Source organism: Manacus candei, unplaced genomic scaffold, assembly GCF_025592945.1.
Source record: "Manacus candei isolate 608988 ecotype Guabito, Panama unplaced genomic scaffold, ASM2559294v1 h1tg000042l, whole genome shotgun sequence".
Lineage (NCBI taxonomy): Eukaryota > Metazoa > Chordata > Aves > Passeriformes > Pipridae > Manacus > Manacus candei.
Genome location: NW_026138090.1, coordinates 769,803 through 797,385, shown reverse-complemented (window position 1 = coordinate 797,385; position 27,583 = coordinate 769,803). Strand labels below are relative to the sequence as shown.

The following is a 27,583-nucleotide window of genomic DNA, read 5'->3' as shown; positions in this document are numbered from 1 at the left end:
CAGACCAAATGAGTTTGTGTACTTTGAGTTTTAAAAGCACTTGCAGGATTTCAAAAGGCCCTTGTTAAACCTAGGCCAAAAAAAGCTGGAGCTGTGAGCTGTGCCTGTGGTTTGCTCCCTGACAACTCCATTTGTGCATCTTTTGCGGTCTTGTGGCACTGAACAAAAATAATCTTTATAATCTTGTCTGTGGTGGCCTGAGCTACGTGAGAGGCCCCTTTCCTCCCAGTCTCTGCTGAAACAGAGAACTTCTCCCAGCAGCAAAACTCTGGTGATCAACGGAAGAAAGTCAATGAGCAACGGAGACAGCAGCACCTTCTTTTCCTCCTACACCTTCCTAGATCTCAAGATGCTTTTTTGTGTGTTTTTTGTTTTCCAGGTATCCACTGAGCTTTCACAGTCCATCCCCTCCTTTATTGCCACACCTAATTCTTTTGCTAATATCTCATGTGTATCATCTAAATTATAATGCTAGTTATGATTTTTTTCTCATAAGCCCTGTTTTTTTCTGTGCCTGGATACCTTTCCCCCTTGCTGGGTCCCTCTGTTCTCACCCTGCCCTTCTCTGCCTCGCTCTGTTTTGGGTCAGTTCCTTGCAGAAGCACCGCCGTTTTTTTTTCGTGGAATCGTTTAGCAAACTGACCTATTTCACAAAGCTGACCTGACTAATACCTCTCACAAGCCATAACCGTTCTTTTCTGACCTTTAAAGGGCTTAAACGCCGAGTTATGGATCTTTCTCATGCAAACTGTGTTTGCAGCAATTAGCCACCTGGGGTCACCGTTCCTTCCAGTACAACTCACATTTCATGTTCAGACATGGATAAAAACTCACCCTTTCTAACAAAACGTAAATGGCTATTACCCACCTACACTGAGATTTGCAGCTTGAAAGCAAATGGCTACATGAAAGATTGAACTAAAGGACTGCAGAAAAGGTCCCCTATCTCTGTCTTCATCATGCAAACAGGTACGGAAAATTAAATAGTTTGGCCAGGCAAGAAATAGAAGCACATGTTGTGGAATAAATCCCTGCACATCCAAAGAACAGACCCCATGTTTAGTGAGGAAAGGAAAAATTGTGTTTAAAAGTTAAGGATTTCTTTCTGGACAAAATAACAAACATGTTTTACCAGCCCAGATGGACACAGAGTTCAGGCAGTTGCATATTTCCAGGCATCTTGGAAAAAGGTAGAGAACTGGGGACTAAGACTTTCAGACACATTTTTCAGGAGTAAAACTCTCTAAATCCTTCAGTGGGCTTTGGCATGAGTTTTTCTTATTATACTGTTAAATAGGGAAGATGATTTGATATTAAATCAAGGGCAGTAAATATCTGTGGAGCACAAAGCAGCCCTGGGGTGAGCAGAGCATTTTACCCACAGCAGTTGCTTCAGAAGGTTTGCTTGTTCTCCCTGCCCTGTTGCATTTGGATTTGGGAGGTAATCTCCTGGCCAAAGCCTCAGAGCTGACAAACCCCCCAAGAGGACTTGTCACCTGCATCAGTGAAGCTGCACAAAATCTTTCATGAAAAGGGCAAAGGGAGATTCATCCAGAGAGAGGTAGGAGATTGACGGACGCAGCTGTAGCAGCATTTAAAAATGTTTCACATCAATTTCTTAGCATGCCTGTTAAGAAGATTTAATTTATTAAGGATTTATAAGGCAGAAGTAAATGCCTAGCATGTAGTAATCATGATAGAATACCACAGTTAGTTTAAATCTGCTTTTACCATAGTCTATCCCAATTACTTCTCTAGATACTAACAAGAAATAATTTCTGTGGAAGTGGCTAAAAAGAACCTGCATAAAGTCTGATACTTCCTTGATCATTTCCAGTTTTTCACTGACATTTGGAAGAATTTCACTGAAGCATTTCACATGCAGATAATTTAGGAACAAGGCAAAACCTTTCCCTACCTCATGGGATTTTTTGTTTGTTTGATCAAACTATCCATCCTTCAGAACCTCAGTTGTGATTCAGAGAAACTGTAAACATGCTTACAGCAAAAATAAACACAATGTGGCTTTATCATCATAAGCAGAAGACCTCCAAAAAACCCAAAAATATAGCCCATGGAACCATTCCTTTGTAGATAGAGCCCACAGGTGGTGCCTGAGGTCTATCATCGTACACCTATCAGACAACTATTCCACAGCGATGGTCCCTCTCCAATATCCATCCAGCCACAGATTTGGAGTTGAGTGCCTGCACAAACCTACCAAAATCTTACCCCTTTCTACTGACCTCAGCTGTAGTGAAACAGCTCTGGAGTCAGCAGCTCTGATGTGTCAAACCACTTCCTACTCGCGATGGCACGCTCCGCCACGCCGAGCATGAAGCTTGATTTCCTGGATAAAAGCTACTAATACCTGAACAGAAAGCAGCCTTTATTCTCTCCCGTGGAGCCAGACAGCAAAACAACTATTTTCTGACCAAAGTCCTCCCTGCACACATGGGGTGATGCTCCCCACTGCTCTAACCATGCAGTGACTGGCTCCTTGGCTTGGTTGGCAGCAGCTCATCGCTTCTGAGGAACTTCACCGTCCTCGGCGGTGCAGGGAAGAGATGTGGACAAGCCCCATGGAGCTCAAGTGCCTTTTGATGTGGCTCTTGTTTGGATTCATCAAGGGGAACAAGCGAGGTAAAAGACTATTTTTGCCTCTTGGGGAGGGAAAATGTGATTTGGGTTTCTTTGTGGGGGTGTTGGAGGATGTTTGCAACATCCCGACCTCTTTCAGCTGAGGAAAGATGTTTAGACCTTAAGGAATTTATTATTCTAAGGAAATGAGAGAAATGGGTTTTGTGGCCACAAACCATTAGCTGCAGAAAATCCAGAGCTTTACAGGATATTTTTCATCTGAGTAATGTATGTATCCTCCAACTCATCATTGGAACAGTGGGCAGATCAAAGCAGCCTTGGGTAGCTCTTTGAATTTGCTTTTTCCATTTTGCTTGTAAATTCAGCAAATATAAAAATAGACACTGAAATGTCAGTACCTCTGTAGGTAAAATTGATGGCAATGCTATTAGTTAAAGGGCACCATCCAAATTTGCTACAGGTACTACAGATATGAAATATTTTTCAGCCATGTCTCCCAACCAGTAGCACCTATAAACTGTGAATGGAGGCAGCTAATTCATTCAGCTTAATTTTACACTTTTATAAATGGTGATACTGCTTATATTTGGCTTGTTTATTGTGACAGGTGTGTACATTGAGAAACAGTCTGGTGATATATATTAGTGTATTTGAATTTTGTTCAAAGGGGGAAAGAAAAGTCTTCCATTCTCAGTGCTCCATAAAAGTGATATTTCCTGCATATTCTGTGATTCTGTGATGATGGTGTCCAGGTTGACAGGTATGAGCACATACAGCCTAAGGCAGGTTCTCAGATATGCTGGTGCTGTAACTGCTGATGGATCATCTTTAGCAGGGCTGGGAATTTTACTATGGGCTTGCCATCCCAAGGGAAGAGTGTGTTACTAATGACTAAACTCATTAATGCAGGAAGGACCTTCACAAACATTTAACCACCAGGTGATTTTGGTTTTTTGTCATTGAAGTGTTTTGCCAGTAAATGCTGTACTTTCTCCTTCATGGGGCATTTTCCCTGGCAAATGAAGTGCCAGTGCCCACAGCAAGTGTTTCAGGGAGTGCAGGAGCATCACTGCGAGACGCTCAGCCAGAGATGTGTCAGTAGGATCAGTTCTGGGATGAGTCAGGTTCCCCAGATCACATTTTCTGTATTACTGTGCCTGGAACATGTTGTGAAATTTCCTGCTGGCAAGTCTCGTTTATCAGAAATCTTTCTGGTTTTTTTGAAAAAAAAAAAAATAAAAAAAATAGAAGGGTGTTAGAGCAGTTGCATTTTATGCTGTTTGATGTGATTTAATTCGTTGGTGAATGAATAAATGCAGAGCATTGCATTCTTCACTGTATTACTAAGCTCTTCTTTCCTCAGCTTCCTGTGTTTATTTTCAATGTCTCTCTCAATGTTTAAACATAATATTTATATATATATTTGTAATTACAGAATATATATATATGTGTATTTATATAGGTATCTCCCTGCAAATAATATGCTAAGTTAGAAATACCACCTTTAACCAATTAAGGGTTTTTAATTGTAGAGACACCTGAGGTATTGTGACTGTAAGACCTGTTGTTTTTAATTCCTTAGGAGGATCAACAAGGAGACCTGGGAACAGATATAAGCAAAGTAAAAGGAATAGGCTGGGTCAAACTGGTCAAAAATCAACCATGTCTCAGCACATATAGTGCTTTTCTTGTTATTTTGCCTCTGTCTTTTCAGCTCATCCCAGCATTGCATGTTCAAGTTTGTAAATAAACCCTGCCCTAAACATTGTTTGGCAAATTCCACTACCAGGAATAAGCATAATTAGAGGAAAAAGAATATAAAAAACCCTTTTTTTACAGAACAGTTTCACCAATAGATCTCAAAGTGCTTTGAGAAGGCAAAGTTCTCTGACAAAAAAGTAGGAAAACTAAGGTGTGGGATGATCATTCATTTAATAAAAATTAAACTATTCCTTAGTGTTAAAGAGAAGAGAAATGCCAACTTTCTTGTGAAGATCATCACATTTATCTCCTTTACTCTGCACAGCAGCAATACCTAGAAGCTGCAGGCATGGATTAGGCTTGAAGCGAGGGTCAAACACAAGGTAAAAGCTGGTCTGTGCTCCTACAACCTTTCCATCTTGCTGTTCATCTCACAGGAATACACTGAATAGATTTGCAAGTTAAACCTGGAAAGGATTAAAACTCACAAAAGAAAGAATTTCATTCAAGTGAATTTCATTCACACAAGATGGGTACCAGATCTCTGTCATTTAAATGAGAGGAATTTCTTTCCCATTATACTTGCATATTAGTGCTGGCTCCCATGGATTTGAAATGCAATGCAGAATACATTAAAGTTGTCAAACATGTACAAGTGTTTTTTTGTAAGGTCAACCAGAGAAAAAACCTTTATAAACCTTTCAGCCACAGCGGCCCTCAGCAGCAAAATGCCCAATATACAGCCTCAATAAAAAACAAAGGTTAAAAAAAATTGTTAAATATTGTGATGCAACTGTGGACAAGCAGGTATTACAGAGAGAGATCCTGCAGTATCCACTTCTTCCTTCATCTGGAGAAATTATCTTCCCACCTCATCAGAGATGAGATGTTATGTCCCTTCCTTTTATTGCAGAAAAAAATCCACTCTTTATCTACTTCTAGAAAGCCACTGCTTTTGACTTTGCTTGCTATTGCCTTCAGAGTGTTGCAATTTTTTTCTCCCTGCTTTCTTTCTCAATGTACAGCTTTGTTTCTCCTGTTTTCCCTGTTGCATTAAAAGCCCAGCTTTTGGATATTTTCTACCGATATTTTGCATTCCCTGACCCTGGTCCTGAATCTTGGAACAGCCTGGATGGATTACTGAGTCTCTGCTCCATCTCCTCCATGCTTCTCCAAAACTCAGAATTCCAAAATCCTTCCATGGCTTTCCTCACTTGACTCCCTGTTCTTCAGCCCTGCCAGGGTAGCAGCACTCTGTCGTCTGCTGATTTTTCTTTATGTTCTTGATTTGTAAAGCCCTCAGATAAAGAATATACAGTCCTTGTTATGTGGGAAAGTATTTCATGCAAGGCCAGAAAAATCATCTGCATGTACAGAAAATTTCCATCTTCAGAGCTTCAGTGAAAAGCTCCATAACAATGCCAAGTCCAAAAGCCAAATGAGGTGAAATCAAAAGAGCTCCACCAGACCGTTTTTTCACTTGTGTGTCCCCAAGACAGGGACACACACTTGTCAGACCATTCAATTATTTTCAGAGAGGATGTTCTCTGCTGTCCTTTCAGTCCTACAAAAGGCAAGACTGAGAAAGTTCCAGGCAAAGAAAAGAATCTGAATCTCTGCTGCTGCTTAAAAAGCCAATTTTCTTTCTCAGTAATTTGTTTTTCCTTTTAGATGAAGACAATAAAGGCATGGGTTTTACTGAGGCAGCAGATTTAAGCGAAAATGTAGCCAAATCTATTCAAACCCCAAATGTTGCACACCAAAACAAGGCTTTCATGTATGATATTCTCAAAACCTGACTCTGTGTTCTGCTACCAAACCATGTGCCGTGGTTCCCTTTAAAGAGTTTGATCTCTGTGGCTTCACCACAGAGCCAAGGATGTTATAAACATCCAGAAACAAACACAAATGTTCCCCATTCTTCGCTTAGTACATTTTCTATGCAGCACTCCGTGCTCAGGCTACTTTTTCTCCCTCTCCCTGCTTTAGGAAGCACTCTCCCTCTTTCCTAATGCTCTTTAAATTCCACATTTTCAGTCCAAGTCCACAGCTTGGCCTCCCTGATAGGGCAGGAGTGAGATTCATCAATGCATTAGGTAAACCACCCTAATTATCAATGTGAGCATGTAAGAGCATCCTTCCACCACTGTAGGTGATAAAAACAGAGAAGTACCTTTAAGCTTTGCTTTAGAGAAGTTAAATTAGGTGTCTGCTGTCTTCTAGAGAGGTCTACCCAGCTCCACTTCTTACAGAAGGTGCTAAGAAGGCAGATTCCTGAGGCTAAATTATGCTTAGCATGAGAAAGCCTAATCCACTGTCCAACCAACTCTGGCCTTGGTGTATATGGAATTGTTTTTTGCATTAGATTCCACTGCCTGGGTGAGAGGCAAACAGCTGGTCAGCATGATGAAGCCAGGAGATAACAAAAGTGCATTTCTCCCAAACCTAGTTTTCTGTGGTCCTACAAGAAGTTAATGGACAGCTCCTGCTGGCTTATATTCCAGTTTATTTTATACTGCCTTTCCAACAGAGAAATTTGTACAGCAAACTCATCAGGCACTGAACTGCCTAGTCCTTAAGATAGGACGTGCCTCCTCTCCACTGCTGGGAATATTCAAACCCATCTCCTGCCCCATAAGGCTGATCTCTCCTCCCTCAATCTTTGCATTAAAACTTGTGCCTGGTCAAATGATTTTATAAGATAACATCTGTGTAATCTAAGGTATAGCTAATTAAAATCCCACAGACAAATTACCATAAACTTGAGGTCTGCACTCTAGCCCCACAGCTGGCATCTATTCCCAGCTTACAAATCCACATAAACAGTAAATGACATTAATAGGAGGGGAAACAATCCTGCAGAGCTGAGGCTTGCTTGTTAACAGACCCTTGGGGAGTAAGTTTTGAAGTTAGAAAAATTTCATTACCATTTCTGTCCAGTTGTCAGTATCGATTCCTTCTCTTCACTCACACCAGTTTCATCTTCAAGAGGCCATTTAGAGAGCACACAGTTTCACACAGCACATGGATCCTCAGGGCTGCTCTGCCTCTACAGACACATCTGGGGAAATATCTTCATTTTGGCCTCGTTTGATTTCTTGCTCTCTCTGGGGAGAGGTGCTTTTCCTCTCTGAACTGGGCAGGTGTGTGAAGTGCCTGGTTTCTTCCACTGCTTCTGACCAAATCTTCAGAACATCCAGTTTCCTACTGATCCTGTCTTACTGCCTTTGTATTTAGGGGAAAATCATCCTACTTCTGCACCTTGACATTTTTATTTCACGTCAGAATAATGTCAGTGCTGGTGACACACAGCCACGTGACAGAGGAAATTCTGAGTTCAGGTTATCGTGGTGTGACTCACTGTCTGTGTTTTACCTAATGCTAAAAATACCTGTTACAAAATTTTCCCTCTTCACTTCTCACGGACAAAAGGTGTTGTTCTGATGCCTCATCTATCACTGCTCTGCCAACTAAGACATGAAAAAAGTAGGTAGGAGAGCTTCATAAATCCTAATACTAAGAGCAGTTTTGTGGTTGGGTCCGTAACATACGTGAATGGGAATCCCCAGGGAAGAAATGAAAGTGCTGAAAGAACTAATGCTGATGTAGCTACTGGGTTTCTTTCCCTCCACTAAGTCCTGTGTGATACCAGACAACTGATGTGGATGTCAAGGGGCTCTGAAACACCTCAAATAGCATCAGGCTTCTTAGCTTAAGCAGGGATAGCAGGAATCCCACCTATGTTTTGGCTCAGATGACAAGGCTTGCAGGTCTCAAAAAACTTATCAACTTCTCTGACCCCCAGGAGAGGCAAAAATACTTTTTATGTTTCATGGATGTCTATTGTCTGAATTCACTATTGTCTGACTTCTCCTTCTAATTCCAAGGGTTTGCCTCCATCTACTTCATGATTATAATTGAAACCTTCTCCAGAATTTCCAGAATTGCTGTAGGCACTAAAAATCCACTAATATGGGGAGAAACAGTAATTCCCCTCTGCCTCAGGAGAGCTATGTGTTTTCACAATTCTGCAGCTGATAGAAGGGGTAAATCCCATGAACACAATTACATCAACCTCTCTGGTCCATTCAGTACCTCTAAGTTCAGAGAAATGCATTCCCAGGGTACTTTTGGAGCGTGGGAGATGAGAATGGTAGGTAGAGAGATGATGAATCTTGTGAATTAAGGAAAGGGAGAACAGTGGGCATTGGGATTGAAAGAGAAAAAATTAGTGACACTGAACACCTCATCATGGGGATGAAAAATTAGAATGCGTGGGCAGGGAAAATGAGGAAGCAAACAGAACCTCAAGAGCTATGAAGGCTATGTGGGGGGTAGTATTTTAAACCAATACTAGCAGGAGTCCAGCCCTGGAGCAGCTCTGTTGGATGCAGAACCCAGTGAAAGCTGGGCTGTGCAAAACTGAGCCACCACAGGCTGCGAGGCAGGTTCTGCCCAGGTTTGCTGGCTTTTTGTAAGATGAGTATCTTTGTATCACACCAACTCAAACAAATGGACAGACTAATTCCCAACCAGGTGCAAAACAGCAAAAAAAAAAGAGCAAAGTTAATTTCCTCTAAAAATCAGAATTCTAGTGAAGGAGTAAATCTATACTGCCAATCCCTAGTTCCCTGCCTTCTTCCCATTCCTTGGCTCTTTTACCACCCACACAGCAAGGATGGTGATTTTTTTAGGAGCAAACCACGCAGTTTCCTTGGGCACAAGGATGGAATGAAGTTTTAGGCATGCTTCACTCCAGAGATCATCCTGTGTAGGGAATATGATCCAAGACTTCACCAGGTCTGCTTCCTCTCTGCACAATCTTCCCATATTGTACCAGGAGGTCCCATGGCATGAAATACAAGAAAGACACTGATGGGCTGGAGCATGTCCAGAGAAGGGCAATGGAGCTGGGGAAGGGTCTGGAGCACAAGTCTGATGAGAAGTGTCTGAGGGAGCTGGGGGGGGGCTCAGCCTGAAGAAAAGGAGGCTCAGGGTGGACCTTATCACTTCAACCTGACAGGAGGTTGTATGGGTTGCATGTTGAGTGCCTACCTGTTCTCAAAAGATGAGTAGAAGACCACTTAAAGACAGGCACCTCTGAAGATATGTAAGATCCTTTGGGACAGTGAAGAGCAATAATGGCAATGGGTATCTTGCAATATCCATATTATTCATGCACAGCTCCTCCCAGTGTGAAGACTGGTACAACAAAAACCCCAAAAGCTGGTGACTTTGATATCAAAGACATTGGTGAGGAGCAATAGCATGTGAAGAGAACCCAACGTTTTGAAAGGTTATGATGGTTGCTAAGGAGAAGGTTCTTGAAAGTGAAAGCAAAATATTTGACGTGAGAGTGAAGCAGATAGAACTCAAAGGGAGGCAAGAAGAAGGTCACAATGAGATCTAGGAAATTAATCTATCAAAATTCTTTCTGAATCAGAGACAGGAATATGGTAAAGGCCAAAGAAGTAGATGCTGCAGCTATTTAGGTGTGAGAAGAGGTTTTTTTGAGAGATGTGGATGGCATTAAAAGGCTGGATCCTAGGAAGGTTGCAATGTGGGTGAGCTGATCCAGCCTGGTGGGCTTTGCTCGCCGTCTCCCATGTGCACCATTTCTGCACAACCCTTGTCTGATGTGTGCAAGTTCAGAAGAACCCAACTTCATTTGATCATCAACTAAAACAGTGTTTGCCCTTTGTGATGAGTAGGTTAAATGTTGTGGGTTTTCTTAAGAAGAGACTAATGAGTTGTAGGTTTGAGTGCCTCATGCTGAGATTCACATCTGCAGTCTGCTTCAAAGAGGCTTTTGAAGTCTTGAGGGAAACATGCTTTTAGCTTTCAGGGAAAGTGAGAGTACATGATCTCAACTTGGTGCTAATCTGATAACTCTTTAATTTTAATCACCCTGACAGTCTGTGGTAAACCATGTGGTTAACTATTTCGCGTGCAGTTGCTTCTCTCAAAGCCACAGTCTGATGTAGTTTACAAAGCGAATCCTTTGATAGCACGAAGATACAAGGGGATTAAAACATCCCTTATGCAGATTAGTTTTTAAGCTGCTCACGTGTTTTTCACTGATGCCTTCTTCAAACTTTGTGACTTTTACTAAAGTAGTAAGATGATGAAAAGTAAAAAGGGCAGAAAAGATCAAAGCGAGGAAATGAAAGAAAAGGGCATTGCAGGGCTGGGGCTGGGAGTTGCAGGTTCAGTTGCTGTTGGTCTTTCAAGGAGAAGGCACTTTGGGAGTCAAGGGCAGACACCAGATGATGAACAGCTATCAGGGATTCAGGAACCTTTCACAGTCATTCTCAGCGGTTGCTAAGGCTGCATTAATTACGGCTGCAGAAAATGTGAGGACAAGATGACTAAGAAATTTTACTCATAATAGCTGTTACTATAATGCATAAGCATAAAGGGCCACAGATCATGCACCCAAAGATGCAGAGTGCCAACCCTATTGCAACCAGCCTATCTTATCTTATAATTTCTCAGCCTTTAGTCCTTAAATAATCATTAAGTACTGCCTTTATCAACTTCTGGGTCTCCAACTCAGATTCAACGGGCTTTTCAAGTGCACTGAAATAATCTAACTTAATTCAGTCCAACTGAGAAGTATATTTAGATGTGATTTGCTGATGACACAACATTTCACGTCCTTGTTTTGGGACACGTTACATTTGCAAACTTATTTCACAGTAAGCTGCACTTTGGTGTACTCAGACAGAACTGTGAGTCTACACCCATTCCCAGGATTTGCTTATAGATGATTGCAACTTTTAATGCCTTAGTTTGGTTCATTGTGCCTCACTCCATAGGCTCAGGGCTGCACACTCTGGTCCCACTAACTGCTCTCCAATATGATTGTGTACAGCTTCATCAAGAAAATGTTGGTAGTGTTTCGTGTTGCCCATCTGCTGGACATGTCTGGTATTCAGAAGACAGAAAGATGTGAGCTGGATAAAGTAGAATGACAGGCTGTCCTGATTCTTGGGCTTTCTATTTGCAGAAGGTTGCCCAGATCCTCCAAGGATTGAATTTGCTGATATTACTGCTGAAATGTATGTGCCAGGGACCAAGATGTACTATGTCTGTGACAGTGGCTATGACAGAAAAAGTGGCCATCACCCAGGAATTCAGTGTAACAGTGGACAGCAGGGTGCCTTTTGGGACTACAGTGGATTTGAATGCATTGGTAAGTGAGTGTTGTCCTTTTTCTATACGTGGAGGTGTTTTTCCAATGCATTAGTTGGTACAAAACACAGCTGGGCATTAACAAATGATCTTTTGTGCTTACCTTTGCAAGTTAGAACTTGAAGCAGTTCCATCCCACCTCTGAAAGTCTGGGTGCTCTGGCTTTGTTCTTCTCTTTGTCCTGCTGTAATTCAGCAAATGTAACTTCTCCTCAGATAAGAACACTTTGCTGTCAACGGGTCCCACAGCCGAGTTACATTTTAAACAGAAGCCAGAGAGTAAAGCACAAAGCCCTGCACCCCAGAAGCAAGAAAACTTTTCAGAGTTTGATCAGAAAGGTAAGTAGGAGCCCACCCATTACTGTAAGACCTTGTAGAGGTGTTTTTCCAATGAGTTAGTTAATATAAGACAGAGCTGGGCACCGCTCTAACAAATGATCTTCTGCACTTATCTTTGCAAGTTAGAACTTTAAACAGTTGTATCCCACCCCTCAAAGTTTGAGTGCTCTGGCTTTGCTCTGGTATTCATCCTACTGTAATTCAGCAAGTGTAACTTCTAGCACAGGTGAGAAAATTTTGTTGCCAACAGCTCCCACAATGGAGTTAGAATTTACACAGAAGCCAGAAATTAAAACAAGGATCCTTGCACCCCAGAAGCAAGAAGACTTTTCAGAGTTTGCCCAAAATTGTGAATAAGAGCCCATTCAATAATGTAACACTTCTCACACTGATTTCCATGGAAGCAGTGTAAGAATGATGAGTAATATTTAACTACTTTGCAGACAGAGGGAAAAAACCAATTGCCTTAATATCTTGGCCAAGTAAGTGATATGATGTAAGCAAATAAGTATTTTACATCCTAACCAAGAATTAGGAAGGCTTGGTATATCCTGCTTGTCTGTACTTTGTAAGAATGCAAATCGTAATTCTCAAGAGCAAAAGCAGCGTGTAAAATCTATCCGCTTTAGCCGTGTGCTGCCTTCTGATCCCACAGATTTTTGTGGTCCCCCCAAGACGGTTCCACATGCCTCCATAAGAGTGAAGAAACCCTATTACATGGGACAAGTGCTGCATTTCAAATGCCAGAGTGGTTATGAAAAGCGACCCCCCACCTCTGGCACCAGCACGTGCAAGAACATGAACGGCAACATCACCTGGACCCCCCTCGACGTGAGATGCACCAACGACAGCAACGAGAGGTCACCACAGACTATTGAGCCAGGTGAGATGGTTTTTATTGCACCACACCACTGTCATGACCTGTTCATGCAGGGTCCAGACCACCCAACTCAGCATATCAATCCTAGGGAACAACCTGCTGGGGGGTTCGGGATGGAGGGATCGGGTAACTCAGAGCTCTGACGTGATGTCATTTCTGACTGCTGGAGATGACACCTCTGGGGAGGACAGAGCTGCATCCTACTTTGTCTTTCATAGTAACTGCAAAATTGCATCTGTGACTGCACTGAGGGTTTGGGGCTCTCTCTGGGCATCAAGCAGAGCTACTGAAGGTGGACAGACCCTGCTGTGCACACCCTCTACAGTCCACAGGCTTCTATTACCCTCCTCTGGGTCAGTGAAGTGAAATGAATTTTAATGAGGTGGGAGCCAATGCAAGGACAACATGAGAGGACTTTTCCTACCAACAGACTGGAGAGAAAAAAAAAACAGGTTTCACCAGTACTTTGAGCTTTAAGAGGAAAATAATCTTGCAGAACTGTAGATGTCTACTGCATAGCTGCCCACATCTGAGTTGGATTGCCTTTATAACCAACAGAGAGGACAGGTGTTGGTGGCACTCTGTTGGCTGCCCTATTTCACATCCATTTTAGATGAATTACCCCTTGCAAAGGCTTGTTTCTCCCCAGTGACTATAGCTCAGCCTGGAGGACTATCTCAGAGGCCACCCAGAACAGTAGGTGAGAGGAATTCCAGCCCTTGTGACCACACCAGACCATGTGGCAGAGCAGGATGGTTTGGGCAGGTCCTTTTGTTTGCAGAGTGACCTCTCAGGTGACACTTGGCCATTGTTGGCTCTCGTTGCTACTCTGATTGTAAGAATGAATGGTCTGATTCACCTGACACTCTCTTTCAGCATTAACCCAGGACTTTCTCCCCTATTTCATAGATCCCTCTGTTTCCATGTGGTGCCCAGTTCAGAGTGTTCCAGGTACATCAGTAACAATGTGTTGTCTGGTCTTTCCTCTTCCATCACAACAGTAATATTTTTTCCATTGAAAATTTCACTTGGTACTATCAGGGTGAAAGCACTTCTTGCTGTATGTTGCTAATCCACCAATATACCAGTCCTAGAAAATGATACAGCCTATTGAATGGTCAGAAATTATAAGTATTTTAAAATTACAAATACTTCAAAATTTTAAAATTAGGATTATGAATGAAAAACATGAAACTGGAAAATGAAATAGGCCCTCAGCTTTTAATTCAGCAGAACAATAATTCCAGTATCCTGCAAAATGCACTCAAACCTAAGCAAGGTCAGGTCCTTGTAATGAGAGCACCAAACATTTATTCCCCTAAAGTGTTGCCTTTCTATTTGTTATGATGTGATATCTTAAGTGAAGCTTGATAAGAAATATCCTCCCCTTTCTCAGTTCTTCCCCCAGCGCTCAGCACAAAGAGATTTATCAACAGACCACTCTTACAGAACCTCTTGTTAAAAACCTCCATATCTCACACTGGCACAAGTTCAGAGATTCCTTTCAGGGATAAGAGAGAAATCCAATGAATTTTTTGCACCAGGGAAGTTCTGGCTTATATTTCTGGGCACAAACATGTCCTGTTTGAAACCATGTTTGCAAATCCTAGCTTGGCACTCTGAAAGTCATCCTTCTCAAACTCATATGAAATAGAGATCTTAGATGGATCCCATTCCAGTTCACTTCATGCCCACCATTAACAGATATCATATCAACACATATGTTGATATCCAGGCTGGAAACATCTACTGATGGCTGAGAAACAAACATGGCAATTATCAATTCTTCTGTGCAGAGGGGGAACCATCAGACTCTACCCTCACCACTGCTTTGATGCTGGAGCAAGCTGGTTCTTTGCCTGACTGTGTCCTCATCACTGCTCTGATGCTGTTTGTCAGAAGAGAAAATTGACACAAAAATCAAGAACTACTCTCTCTTCATAGGTTTGACTCATCCATCCCTTTCCTCCTCAGTGACACTGTCAGTGACAGGTATGTCATTTTGTTAAAGACTTCACTCAATCACCCAGAGCAGTTCTTCTGCCTTTCAATTTCCTGTTCTACCAAACAGCTCTATTTCTGTTAGAAAAGCTAGTAAATATACTTCAAGACAAACCTACGTCCATGTATTGGGCAAGTTATTAGAGACAGCATAAACAGATTATTTAAGCACTTAAGCTTTTTATAAAGAAGATTTCTTAGGTTCATAAGGGATGTAAAAGAAAACAGATCAACCAAAAGTCTAGTTTTTAAATGAAGCCATTTTCAGATTCTTCTCTGAGACTTTCTGTGAATTCAGTGAATCACTTCAACTGGAAAAAAGCAGGAAAAAAAAAGTAAATATTTCAATGATGTGTTCCTTTCACATTTTCAGAGGAATAAAAAAAAGATGGTCAAACAAAACATTTCCTCACAGCTAAACTGATGCATTTAGATCAGTCTACAGAGATTTTCTTCTCCCCCTTCCCCATCTTCCATTCAGCCATTAGCCTCTGAAATAGAAATTGTCTCTTACTGTGCCTGTGCTCAAGACTTTGCACAAGGGCTCTTGATTCCAGCTGGAGTCTGCCCATGACTGTGGGGCACATTATAATGAGGAGGAATAGTGGTGTGACATAAAGGAAGGAAGGATATTGCAAATTACTCCAGAGACCACAACATGAGTAGTCCCTGGCCATTTGGCTGTGGTCAATCTCTAGTTGCCCAAGTCACCTCTGGCTAGGTCCTGTTTGCCCCAGGGAGCAAAGCAATGGGGCAACGTGGAAAAATTCTGCAATTATTAAGATAACACCAGATGCTAACCATATTGATTTTCTGTTCTAACAGCTATCTGTTTTGTCCTGCTTGTCATTCTTGCTGTCTTTGTGTGACTCGCCAAGCAGACAACACGGTAAGTGGGATGGAACGAGGGAAATGTGAAATCTAAACAAAAAAATCCCCAGCAGTGGAAGAGCTATTGACAGATCAGCCACCTCCCTATTGCACTGTTTAAATTTCTGAATACCTTCTTTGGTATTAAATAAGTGACCCTGGGTTTTGGGTTGTCTGGTTCAGCTATCAAGCACTGGCACAAGGAAAGGAGGAAGCAGAGCTTTTGAAATCAAAAAACTTTTGAATGGGCTGCCCAGAGAGGTTGTGGGTTCCTCATTCCTGGAAGTGTTCAAGGCCAGGCTGGATGGGGCTCTGAGCAGCCTGGTCTAGTGGAAAGATATCCCTGCCCAAGGCAGGGGGGGTTGGAACTAGATTACCTTTAAAGGTCCCTTCCACCCCAAATCAGTGATTCTATGATTCTAAAAAGCATACTTTGTCCCATCTAGTGTGGAAGTGAGAATAACAGTTCAAACAATGGGCAGAAAATTAACCCCATGGGGGAATTAGGGCTAATTATGCAAATATGTTGGTTTCAGATAAGTTTGCACAGTCAGTCTTTCTCTCCCTGGCTAACTAACCTGTGGGAAGTCTGGGGAGCATCTGCCACCACAACCACGTGATTCTGTTTCCCTCATCCCCCTGATTTCTGAGTTGTGTCATGACACTTTGGGCTTCAGACCTATTTTAGTCTGGCCTCCTGGCTGTTTCTGTTACTACACTGAGATGCACCAAGGCTGTTCCTGTTCACGGGCTCCTCAGCCTTATTAAACCAAGATGTCCCTATCTGACATTTGAGAGTTCTCCTCTTCTCCTCCCTCTTTGCTAACCCTCCTCCCCATTTCTCTTCATGTTCCTTACTAATAACTGGTTGCTCTTCTTCTTAGCTGAATGAGGATTTTTCTTAAAAATAAGGAAGGGAGGACCTTGTGAAACCACATCAGCAGTGGATTTTTGCCAGTTCACAACAGGATGAAGCCATATAAAGTGTAGACAATATTTTGAAGTATGCTTTAGTGAAGATGGTCAAGCATGGTGCAGATTGTAGGATTTTGGGCCATTGTATGATTTCTGAAAATATAGTAAGTGAAAAAGTCTCAAGAATTATCTACATTTTACTGGCTCTGTGGTGGAAGAAGTGATGAAATTGCTGATATCAGACAAGATAGTAACTGAGTAATAAATGAAACAGCACCTGAAATCCTAAGTGGTGTCTTCTGCAAAAAGTACTCTTTGGTTTCTCATAGTAAATATAGAAGAAGCCATAGAAAACCTACTTCTTCCCTCCTGTAGTAAAGTATTTTTCCCATTGTAGGGAAGACTTCTCAGGGAATTGGGGTATTCAGATGCAAACTCATGAAATTGATGACTTGTCACAGAAGAAAACAGGTTGGTGCAGCAACTCCAAGACCACCAGTGGCAAAAGAGGAGGAAACCTGGACACTCAAATCCAGTGTGTGAAGGAGGTAGAAAATATTGCAGCTTAATTCTTGTGGGGATAGAGTGACTTTCCACCTACAGAGTACTTGTTGAAGGAGTGTACCCCATCACTGACAGATGGGGAAAGACCCCTACCTGAAACTGCTTCCCAAAAACACTTCTCCCTGTCCTGGCATATAGCAGATGCATTGTAATATAACTGCAGCCCCTCCCAAGTGACCAGGAGTACATATGGGCCACTTGACCAAGTGTGTTAGATGGTGGCACTCTCATTTCAGCCCACACAACACCTTCCCCACAAACAGGCCTGCTTTGCTAGACACCTGATGTCCCCTCCACTCCCTTCCCTACTCAGGTGGGTCAAATGCAGTCACGCTTTTCTCCTTCTCAAACTGTTCCTCTCGGAAATTAAACCCATTTACCCCCCTGCACACAGGCTGAAAATGTGACTGGATTCACTTATAGTTCACATGCATTCATCATCACCCCCCTCTTCCCAACTGTTTTGGGCTAGTCCCTTCCACAACAGTTACTACATTATTGCTCCAGCTCAGACAAGGATGCTGCAGATTGTGGCAGCTGATTAATCTGACAGCTCCTTTCGTAGCTGCAGAGAGCAAGAGAACCCAGAGCAAAGGCATTTGAGGACAGGCTCAAACACACACAATACTTGACATGTACTTATATTACTGGGAATTGGTGAAGCCTGAATTGTTCTTCTGCCTTTTTTTTAGCCACCTCAGCCTGATAAGATGGGTTTCATCTGGCTGACTGCAAGTGTCTGTGTCTGAGGCAGGCAAGGGGAAGGAACAAGTCCCTTTAGAGAGCAGTTTGTCTCACCCTATTGCCTAAATATGTGTAATAATAAATATGTAATATATGTTATAATAATAAATATATTATTATGTAATATATGTATGTGTATATTTCTTTATTTAGGCCACGTATACACACAGACACCTATGCACACACAGATATATAGATATAGATATAGATATACAAATAAAATTATTTGTGGTCTACTGACACCTGTTTCTCTGCATTGACTTGAACGATCCCGGATTGACCAGATTAACTATAAATGCTCACATGTCATATGACAAAAGCCAAATGGTTTATAATTCAGAAGGCATGAGATCTTGGTGCAGTTTTTTATTTTAAGATAAAATGTATATGTCATTCTTTTACTGGTTTGTATTCCTGTTGACTTATTCTCACTCTATAGCCTTGATATTTATATTTCCCATGGCTTTTTTTTTATTCCTGTTGGAATAGGACTTATTTGTAATACGTCTTTTACCGAGTAAACGCTCAGTCAGGTCGCGGATTGCACTAAGTTGGGTGGGAGTGTTGATCTGCTGGAGGGTGGGAAGGCTCTGCAGAGGGATCTGGACAAGCTGGATCGACAGGCCAAGACTAATTGGATGAGGTTCAACAAGACCAAGGGGCGGGTGTAACACTTTGGCCACAATAACCCTGTGCAGCACTACAGGCTGGGGACAGAGTGGCTGAAAAGTGGCCCAGTGGAAAAGGACCTGGGGGTGCTGGTCAACAGCAGCTGAACATGAGCCCAGATGTGCCCAGGTGGCCAAGAAGGCCAATGGTATCCTGGCTTGTATCAGCGACAGTGTGGCCAGGAGTAGGGAAATGATTGTCCCCCTGTACTCAGCACTGGTGAGGCCACACCTCGAGTGCTGTGTCCAGTTCTGGGCCCCTCACTGCAAAAAGGACATTGAGGTGCTGTGGCAAGTCCAGGGAAGGGCAACAAAGCTGGTGAAGTGCTGAGAGGGTATGTCCTGTGAGGAGCTGCTGTGGGAGCTGGGGCTGTTCAACCTGGAGAAAAGGAGGCTCAGTGGAGATCTTATAGCTCTCTACAGCTCCCTGACAGGAGGTTGTATCCAGGTGGGTGTTTGCCTATTCTCCTAGTCAGCCAGTGACAGGATGAGAGGACACAGTCTCAAGCTGCCCCAGCAGAGGTTCAGATTGAACCTCAGGAAGAATTTCTTCACAGAAAGAATGATTAAACACTGAAACAGGTTGCCCAGGGAGGGTGGTGAAGTATTCAAGAAATGACTGGACATGTTACTTAGTGCTGTGCTCTCATTGACAAGGTGGTGATTGTTCAAAGGCTGGACTCGATCATCTTGGAGGTCTTTTCTAAACAAATTGATTCTGTGGTTCTGTAATTCTCTGATATGGCCCTTCACTCTGAATGAGAAGGAAGGTTTGAAGAGAAAAGTAGAGGAAGCAAGGGTAAAGAAAGCCATTTTCCTCTTCAGGCATCCCTTTTCATTTGAGAAGGTCTACAGGCATGGATGGCATAAAAGGAGAGAAGCTCCAAAGAGGTCAGTGTTGTTGGAAGTGTGGGGAGTAGCCATTCCCACAGGCAGTGGGTATTCAGAAGGAAACTCTCCATTTGACAGTGCTGTCTTCTGCATGACTTGAAAGCATAAAAACACAACTTGGTTTTAAAAGAGGGCTTTTAATTTATGATAGACGTGAAAGTACCTGTAAGTTTGATGTGTGCTTTGCAAAGAGAGGTGTGTGCTCGGACTAGTTCACAGATTTCTATTTTATGAGTCTTATCTGTTATATAATGGTTTCATAAAGAAAATTCTGGCACCATCGACACTGAGAAATTTTTATGTGCAATATGTAGGAGTGCTCCTCCTGTGCCACAGGAGTAGGAGCTGTGTGCTGGAGTGATCTGTGTTACTGACTGCACTTCATGGGGCTGAAGGATGGGCAGTTTTGGATCTCTGTTTGCAGCCATATGCCAGGACAAAAGCTGAGAGAGTTGGGTGTATTCAGCCTAGAGAAAAGAAGGCTCCAGGGAGACCTTAAAGCCTCTTCCAGGGGCTCCAGGAGAGTTGGAGAGGGTCTTTTGACAAGTGTATGGAATGACAGGATATATTGGATTTGTGTAGCCAGGTTTTGGTAGTGTGGGGGCTACAGGGGTGGCTTCTGTGAGAAGCTGCTGGAAGCTTCCCCTATGTCTGGTGGAGTCTATGCCAGCCAGCTCCAGGATGGACCCGCCACTGGCCAAGGCTGAGAGAATCAGGAATGACAGTAACACCTCTGGGATAATGTATTTAAGAGAGAAAAACAAAAGTTATTGTGCAGATGTAATTGTGACCAGAGTGAGAACATGGGAACAACAATGCAGACACCAAGGTCAGTGCAGAAGGAGGGGCAGGAGGTGCTCCAGGCACCGGAGCTGAGGTTCCCCTGCAGCCCGTGGTGCAGCCCATGGTGAGGCAGCTGTGCCTCTGCAGCCCATGGAGGACCATGGGGGTGCAGAGACCCACCTGCAGCCCATGGAGGAGCCCCTGCTGGAGCAAGTGAATGCCTGAAGGAGGCTGTGAACTCATGGGAAACCCACACTGGAGCAGGGTCTTGGCAGGGACCTGCTGACCCATGGAGAGAGGAGCCCATGCTGGAGTAAGTTTTCCTGGTAGGACTTGTGGCCCTGTGTGGACCCACACTGGAACACCTTGTGCCTGAAGAACTGCACCCCATGGAAAAGAGACCCACGTTGCAGCAGTTTGTGAAGAACTGTTGACTGTGGGATTGACCCATGTTTTGGAGTTCATGGAAGACTGTCTCCCGTGGAGGGACCCCACACTGGAGCAGGGGAAGGACTCCTCTCCCAGAGCAGAGGCAGGAACAACTGATCATAACTCCCTCTCCCCATCTCCCTTTGTTGCTGGAGGAGGAGGAGGTAAAATCCATGAAGTAGCGAGGCCTGGGGGGAAGGTGTTTTTAGGATTTATTTCACTTCTCATTATCCTGCTCTGATTTTGTTAGTAAAAAATTCAATTAATATCCCCAAGTTGAGTCTTTTTTGCCCATGACACTATTCGGTGAGTGATCTCTTCTGGCCGTTTCCTCAGCTCATGAGTCCTTTGTTATATTTTCTCCCTCCTGTCCAGTTGAAGAGGGAAGTGATAGAGCAGCTGCAGTGGGTACCTGGCATCCAGGCAGGGACAACCCACTACACAGGACAAAGGGAAATGGTTTTAAACTGACAGAGGGCAGGGTTAGATTAGGTATGAGGGATCAATTCTTGGATATGAGGGTGATGAGGCCCTGGCACAGGTTGCCCAGAGAAAATGTGGATGCCCCATCCCTGGAAGTGTCCAAGGCCAGGTTGGATGGGGCTTGGAGAAACCTGGTCTAGAGGAAGGTATGCCTGTCTCAGGCCAGGGTGTTGGAACTGGATGATATTTCAGGTCCCTTTCAACCCAAACAATTCTGTGAGTCAATGAAGCCCCAGGGAGTGAGACTCTTGTATCTTCCTTTTTCCTCTTTCCCGTAGTGGTACAGCTGCTCAAACAACTTTTCTGCAACTGTTAAAAAAAAAAAAAAAGAAAAAAAAAAGAAGAGATGATGTATCAACATGGAATATCTCTATCTGTATTCACAAGAGCTGACTTATATATCCCCTAAGCTAAGTGATCAACAGCCTATGTTCTGCCTTCCTTACCTGTGCTCTCTGTTAATCACCAGCTGTCTGATACTCCAAAACTGCAGTTTTAACACTTCTCATGTTTGAAACTGGAAGACACTTAGCAGCAAAACCTTCCCCTCATTTTTTTTTCTTTTACCTCTTTTTGTTGCTCAAAAAGCAAGATAAACCTCCTTGCTTTCAAATCTTTTTAGATATCTAAGATCCAGAGTTTACCCAGACACTTGCAAAGACACCAAGTCTTTGTGGGTAGCCTTAGTCATCAAATTCCACCTGCATATAAGCCACCATGGAATGGACAGAGAAAAGTCACTTCTCCTAGCATTTACTCTCTGAGGGACAGAGGCAGTGCAAACTGTTTATTTCCACTTCAGAAATCACAGGTTCAGCCTTCTTGAGCTTGCAGGTTTATCTATCATATTTGTATCACATGGTTTCCTTTACTTTGGCCTTTGAGTCTTGCCTGGGGAAAAATGTTACCTCACATGAAAAAGAAAGGATGTTTTTCTTTAAAACATCCAATCATTTCAGATACATAAAGTGAGGACCATGTCTGAATGAGACTGAGATTGTTTAAGGCAGATGGTTTTCTCCAATATTTTCTATTGTCTTAAAATGGCTTATCTGGGGGAAATCCAAATCATGTAGGACCTGGATCTCCCACCTCTTTTGGCAGGGCAAAGTGATAGCAGTCACTGGGGAAATACAACCTGGGAGAAGGGATGGAAACCTTTAGGTCTGGAGGACAGTGTGTAGCTGCACTCCATCTACACAGCCTGCAGCTCAGTCAGGACTCCTCCTCCCTTGGGCCATGGAAGGGTTGGGAGGAAGCTGAACCTGCATTCCCAAGGTACTGCACTGCTGCTGAACAAGGTTGGCATTTCCTGGACTTCTTGAGCCTCTGATGTAAAACCCCTCAAATCCACCGACACAGCAGAACCATCCATCTGGCACTTCAGACAGGTCAGGCTGATCCTGAATGTGTTTTCTCTCTTAATTCCCTTTCACTAACTTAATCTGCCTCTTTGGAAGGTTCTTCTCATTAGAAAGCATTGTGAGCCTGCGAGTTTAGAATGAATCACCAATTAGCAGTTCCGTGGGAATCGTTTCAAGTGAAATCAGACTTTGTTTGTTCAAGTAGTTGGTGCTTTCAGAGGGAACCTGAATGTGACCTGGATTGTCTAAAGTAGCTCATGTTGTAGTGGCCTTAGAACAGATCTGATGTTTACACAGACATTACTAATTATCTGTAGAGTTTTTCATGAGCTGCTCTTACATGGAATTCCATCCACTAGGGAAAGAGATATTTGAAAGTGCAAAAGACTTCATATGCTTGAGGATTTTCGTTACTGTTGGAGCACCACTATTTGCACAGTTGCTGTGTGAAAGCTGAGTGCATAAATCCCATTGGAGGGGAACTAACACAATAACCAAGAGCACCAGTAAAAAAATAAATAGGAAAATTCTCCCATTGTGTAATTCGTCTGAATAGCTTTGCTGGTTCTTGTGTAAATGGAGTGTAACTTCGGAGGATCCTAGCAAGATACACAGTAGATAAGCAGTTCCTCAGAAATCCTCAGGAACTGAAGGTGTCAACTTATAAAACTCGTATAACAGGAAAGTTTGGCCTTTGTATGCAGAGGCTAAGTTGGTTAAACAAACCTCTAATATTGACCTGATTCCTTAGTCTAACTCTCGGTGTGAAAATTGAGATTATTGGTTTTTGATAAACGCAACATTCCTTTCTTCTAATAGCTCCCAGCAAGATCAAGGACTTAGATGGGTGAAAGTAATATTTTCTTTCCTTTTTCTAGATTACCATTTAACTGAAGACAGGAAATTGCCCGTGGGATCGTCTGTGAGCCTTGGAACGGGCCCTCATGTCTTCGAACCTCATTTCCCAGGAAAAAGCCTGTCCCTGCAGGCTGAGGTTAAGAGATGTGCACTTCCCTCGGATGATCAGCTGGAGATCAGCTTGGCAGTGCCACAAACAGCACGTGCTTCCTGCAGAACCACACACAGTACATTGGCTGGCTCCATCAAAGAGATCCAGTAGCTCCAGTGTGTCCAACCCAGCAGATGGAGATGGCATCTCCTTTGCCCAGGAGATGCCAAAACTGCAGTAAAGCAGCTCCCAGCCTGCCTTCCCCACGTGGCAGCCAGAGGTGCTCGTGCACGGAGCAAAGGAGTTTTGCCCAGCAGCTTTCTCAAGCAAAGGACAGAAGATGGCACTGTCTGGATTTTCTTGTTTCCTTCTCTTTTGGAACAGCACATGCCAACGTGGAATCTGAACCATTGGTGCTATTGGAAAAGGATTAAGCAAGCTGCATGGCCCAACTCTTGGCAGTGCAGTGGGTTTAGCTCCCAGCATGTCCTCACAGCACCCGGGCAAAATCATTTTTCCTTTCTCTCTAAAATCCCAGTGACACACTGTGGAATAATGGATAGGGTTGGAAGTTAAAGGAGAATAAGGATTACAGAGGAGACCCAGCGGCTGCTTCCCGTGTGGAACACAGTCACATGCCCCACAGAGGTTTCCTAAACACTGATAAACACCTGTTATGTGCAGCGGAGAGGGGAGCAACATGGAGGCACTGCAGCTTCCCTTCAGAAACATCCTGCAGGGAGGGCAACATGGTGACACTTTGTGCCCACCAAGAAAGATAGATGCCAGGACAACTACCCAATTACATACTTATGACTAGAGTCACTCAAGCTCCACCTAAATCTAAAGAAATAATAGGAAAGGAAGTTGGAAATGGGGAGAAATTGGAGGAAGATTCCACCTCAACTATTGGGATTGGCTGAGAGGCTGAACCTGTCTTCCCTCCCTGCTTTAGGGACACTTATCAGGTGACAAACTTATTCTAGGTGTTGCTTTCAGGACTAGAGCTTGCTTTTGCTCCATAATCTGTTGGTAGATTGTTTTGTATTAGAGTTTGTGCTTGTGCTTTCTTTATAGTATGATTAGATTGCTTTAAACACATTTTTGCAGTTAGACACTATCACCAATGACCTAAAAACCTTATTAACCTGTCACAATTTGTATGAATAAAGAGTATTATTCTGTCAACTGTTAAAGTGAGTCCTTTATAAGGTGCTGACAGATTGCTGGCAGTGGAATAACATGCTGGCAGGACCACTGAGGGGTTCTCCCTTACACTGTTGGGTGGGAGCCCCCTGAAAAGGGCAACCAAATCATCCCCCATCCTGTGAAGAGTGTTTGGTGAAGAATCCCCTTATGGGATACTTGACAGACTGGTTGGATATCCATGGTTTTGTTTTCCCTGGGGCATTAACAGACAAATAAATCTCTGTGGGTCAAGAAAATCTCCCCTCTCTAAAGGTCAGGCGAACTCCCCCCACTTTCACGTGACACACACCAGTGCCCACAGCTCTCCCCAGAGATGCACAGACACAGAACAAACCACAAAATTACCTTCCCATGTCAGCACAGCTGCATCTTCCCAGTGGATGGAGGTGCTTCCAGCGACACTGGGGGCATGGACTGGCTCTGGGCTCATGAAAGAGCTAAATCATTATTCCCCATTGATATGGTTTGAAGCTGGCTCCCTGCCAAGTCTCCAAACCTTACCACAAGAAGTCCCCCTCCCTCCCCCCCCAAACCTCAGGGAGAAGAGGGAGAAAAAAAAAAACAAGAAAAAACCCGAAACGAGAGAGAGACAGCTAAAGTAATATATATATAAATATATTTACACTTATGTTACAGTTATATACAATTGAAATATATACAATTTCACAAGGGAAAGGGAAGGGGGAAGGGAAAAGGAACAAAACCAAAATAAAATATATATATATATCCCAATCAGTAGCCTGAGATCTAGCAACTAAAAAAGTTAGCAAAAAAATATCTCACTACTCTCCTTGGGACAACTGAGAGTCGCTCTGGAACGATCGCCAGCAACCTCTGTCTCCCAAGGTCGACAAGGCCGTACCAGGCCTCGCTCCCCAACCCGACAGACTCAACAGCAGGGAACCTGCACCTCCAAAGCCGCCGGAAGGAAAGAGAGAGCGAAGGCCTCTCCTTCTGTCTTCTTACAGCCCGGCTTACGTAAAAATCGTAGGGAATACCAGGTAAATCTGGACCCTTCCTTGGTTACAAACTGGTCACCAAGGAAGGCCCAGACCAAACTACCACACCCATTCACAACCAGGGTCAGCAGAAAACAGAGGAAACCACAGATGGAAGCTGCCTGAGAGGGTACTTGTGGGGCTGGGGCAGCCCTCGGATCAGCTCCAACCTGAGACCTGCTGGAAGGCAGACACCAAGCTGATTCCTTTCATTTTTACACTTCCCATGTATTTCACAGGCTTGCTGAGGAGGGGAAGGCATTTCTGGGCACTGACAGGATTAAAGGTCCTCGGGAGAATGTGAGGGGTTGACAAAGGTGGCACTCACAGGGATGGTCAAGCAACCTGTGATTCCAGATGCTGGAAAGCAAGAATAATGGAGCATGGGATGAGACATGGCAAGGATGATGACCCAATGGGCATAAAGAGGTGGGTAAATGAGTCAGAGAGAGCCCCATGAGGTACAGCAGAGGTATCTGCAGAGGTCCCTCAGCCTGAACCAGCACCAGGAGTGGGTTGTGTTGGCATTTGATCCCAGGAGAAAAAACCCATGGGGGCAGCAACCTGGGGCAAAGGAGCTGTCCAGTAGAAGGGTGTCAGAGTGATGTTCCTACTTTGTCCTCCTAAATAGCAAAATATTCTCTTACCTCTCTAAGTTATCCAGCTGGCACAAGTGAGTGCTACTGCTGCTCTCACCGTGGCAATGGAGACAACAAGAGCACAAGTCCCTGGTGCTACTGGGCACTGCTCAGGGTCTGTGCTGGGATCTGGTTCCCTGTGCTCAGGTGTCCAGAGCCACTGCAGATGCCCTTGGGGAACCTCCATGGCCTCTGGTTGATGGCCCAAATGGGTTTGGTGTTCCCCAGGATTCTGCAGCAGATCAGCCCCCCTGGGGCTCTCACACACCTCAGGGCACCTCAAGGGCCCAGGGTGCATCTGTTTATGGAGCTGAGCCAGGCCTGGATCTCTGATGGCTGGGATCAGAGCTGGGACACCCAGCCCACCTGGAGACCCCTGCATGTTGCTGCCTGACTTTGCACTCAACCGCAGCCATTGTTTCAGTGCAGCCCCCAAAGACGGATGTCTTGGGTGAGAGATGAGACCCAGTAGGTTTCAGCCAGAGCTGAGAAGTTGAGGCTCAAGCCTCTGGAAGTGACACAGCTTGTAGGAGCTGTTTGCAGCCTGATCCACTTGGTTCATGCACATTCCTAGCAGAAGTAACTGCAGTCTGATGGGGACACTTTAGTAAATGTGATGGCATCTTTAGATTGTATTTGGACACCCCTCCTCCTGCAAGGATGCTCTGGGGATTGTGACATCACCAGTGGTGGAAATTTCAGCAAGAAGCAACTTGTGGCTTATATATAAGATGACCCTGCAATCCAGCACTGGAACAAATGATTTTTGTTGTGAACTACTCAGGAACTACATGATCTGGCACACACTGATCTTTTGATTGATACATTGAATACATTGATTATACTGAATAGAAAGTATACATTTCACAAAATCCTTTAGCCATAAATCTGCAGAAAAGGTTCAGAAGCACAGCAGAGAATGAAGTTATCCAAGCAGTGTATCACAGACAGAAATTTATCTCTGACTGGTCAAAGCTTCCTGTAGATCTGATGCCTGAGCCTGCCTATCTCAGACCTCAGCTCCTGCTTCTACAAGGTGCAGGTTTCAAAAGCAAGCAAACAAAATCAGGTTCCCAGCATCACAGAATCACTGCATTGTTGAGGTTTGGAGGGACCTCTCAAGATCTCCTAGTCCAGAGCCCTGCTCAAGCAGGCTCAGCTAGAGCAGGTTGTCCAGGATCATGTCCACTTGGGGCTTGAGCATCTTCAGCAATGGAGACTCCACAACACCTGTGGGCAACCGGGGCCACCCTCGTCCCACAGCCTTCCTAAGGAGGGGAGGGACAGTACACTCTGAGGGACAGCTAATGAGGAGAGGAAGGAACTAAGACCTGTCTCTGGGCATGGAGCAAAAGGGAAACAA

General features: G+C 43.8%; 1 protein-coding gene across 2 annotated transcripts; it reads left to right on the top strand.

The window, feature by feature from the left end:
• Nucleotides 1-2,538: 2,538 nt before the first annotated feature.
• On the top strand, nt 2,539-17,865 carry LOC127474479 (interleukin-2 receptor subunit alpha-like). Of its 2 annotated transcripts, XM_051795270.1 has the most exons (7): nt 2,539-2,643; nt 11,312-11,497; nt 11,712-11,834; nt 12,490-12,717; nt 14,659-14,706; nt 15,541-15,604; nt 16,898-17,865. In XM_051795270.1, exons 1-6 carry the CDS (start codon nt 2,568-2,570, stop codon nt 15,582-15,584), a joined length of 705 nt encoding a protein of 234 aa, XP_051651230.1. In that variant the 5' UTR covers nt 2,539-2,567; the 3' UTR covers nt 15,585-15,604; nt 16,898-17,865. The 2 variants fall into 2 exon arrangements, with proteins under 2 accessions (XP_051651230.1, XP_051651229.1); XM_051795269.1 differs by lacking the exons at nt 14,659-14,706; nt 15,541-15,604; nt 16,898-17,865 and having other exon boundaries at nt 12,490-13,028.
• Nucleotides 17,866-27,583: the final 9,718 nt, after the last annotated feature.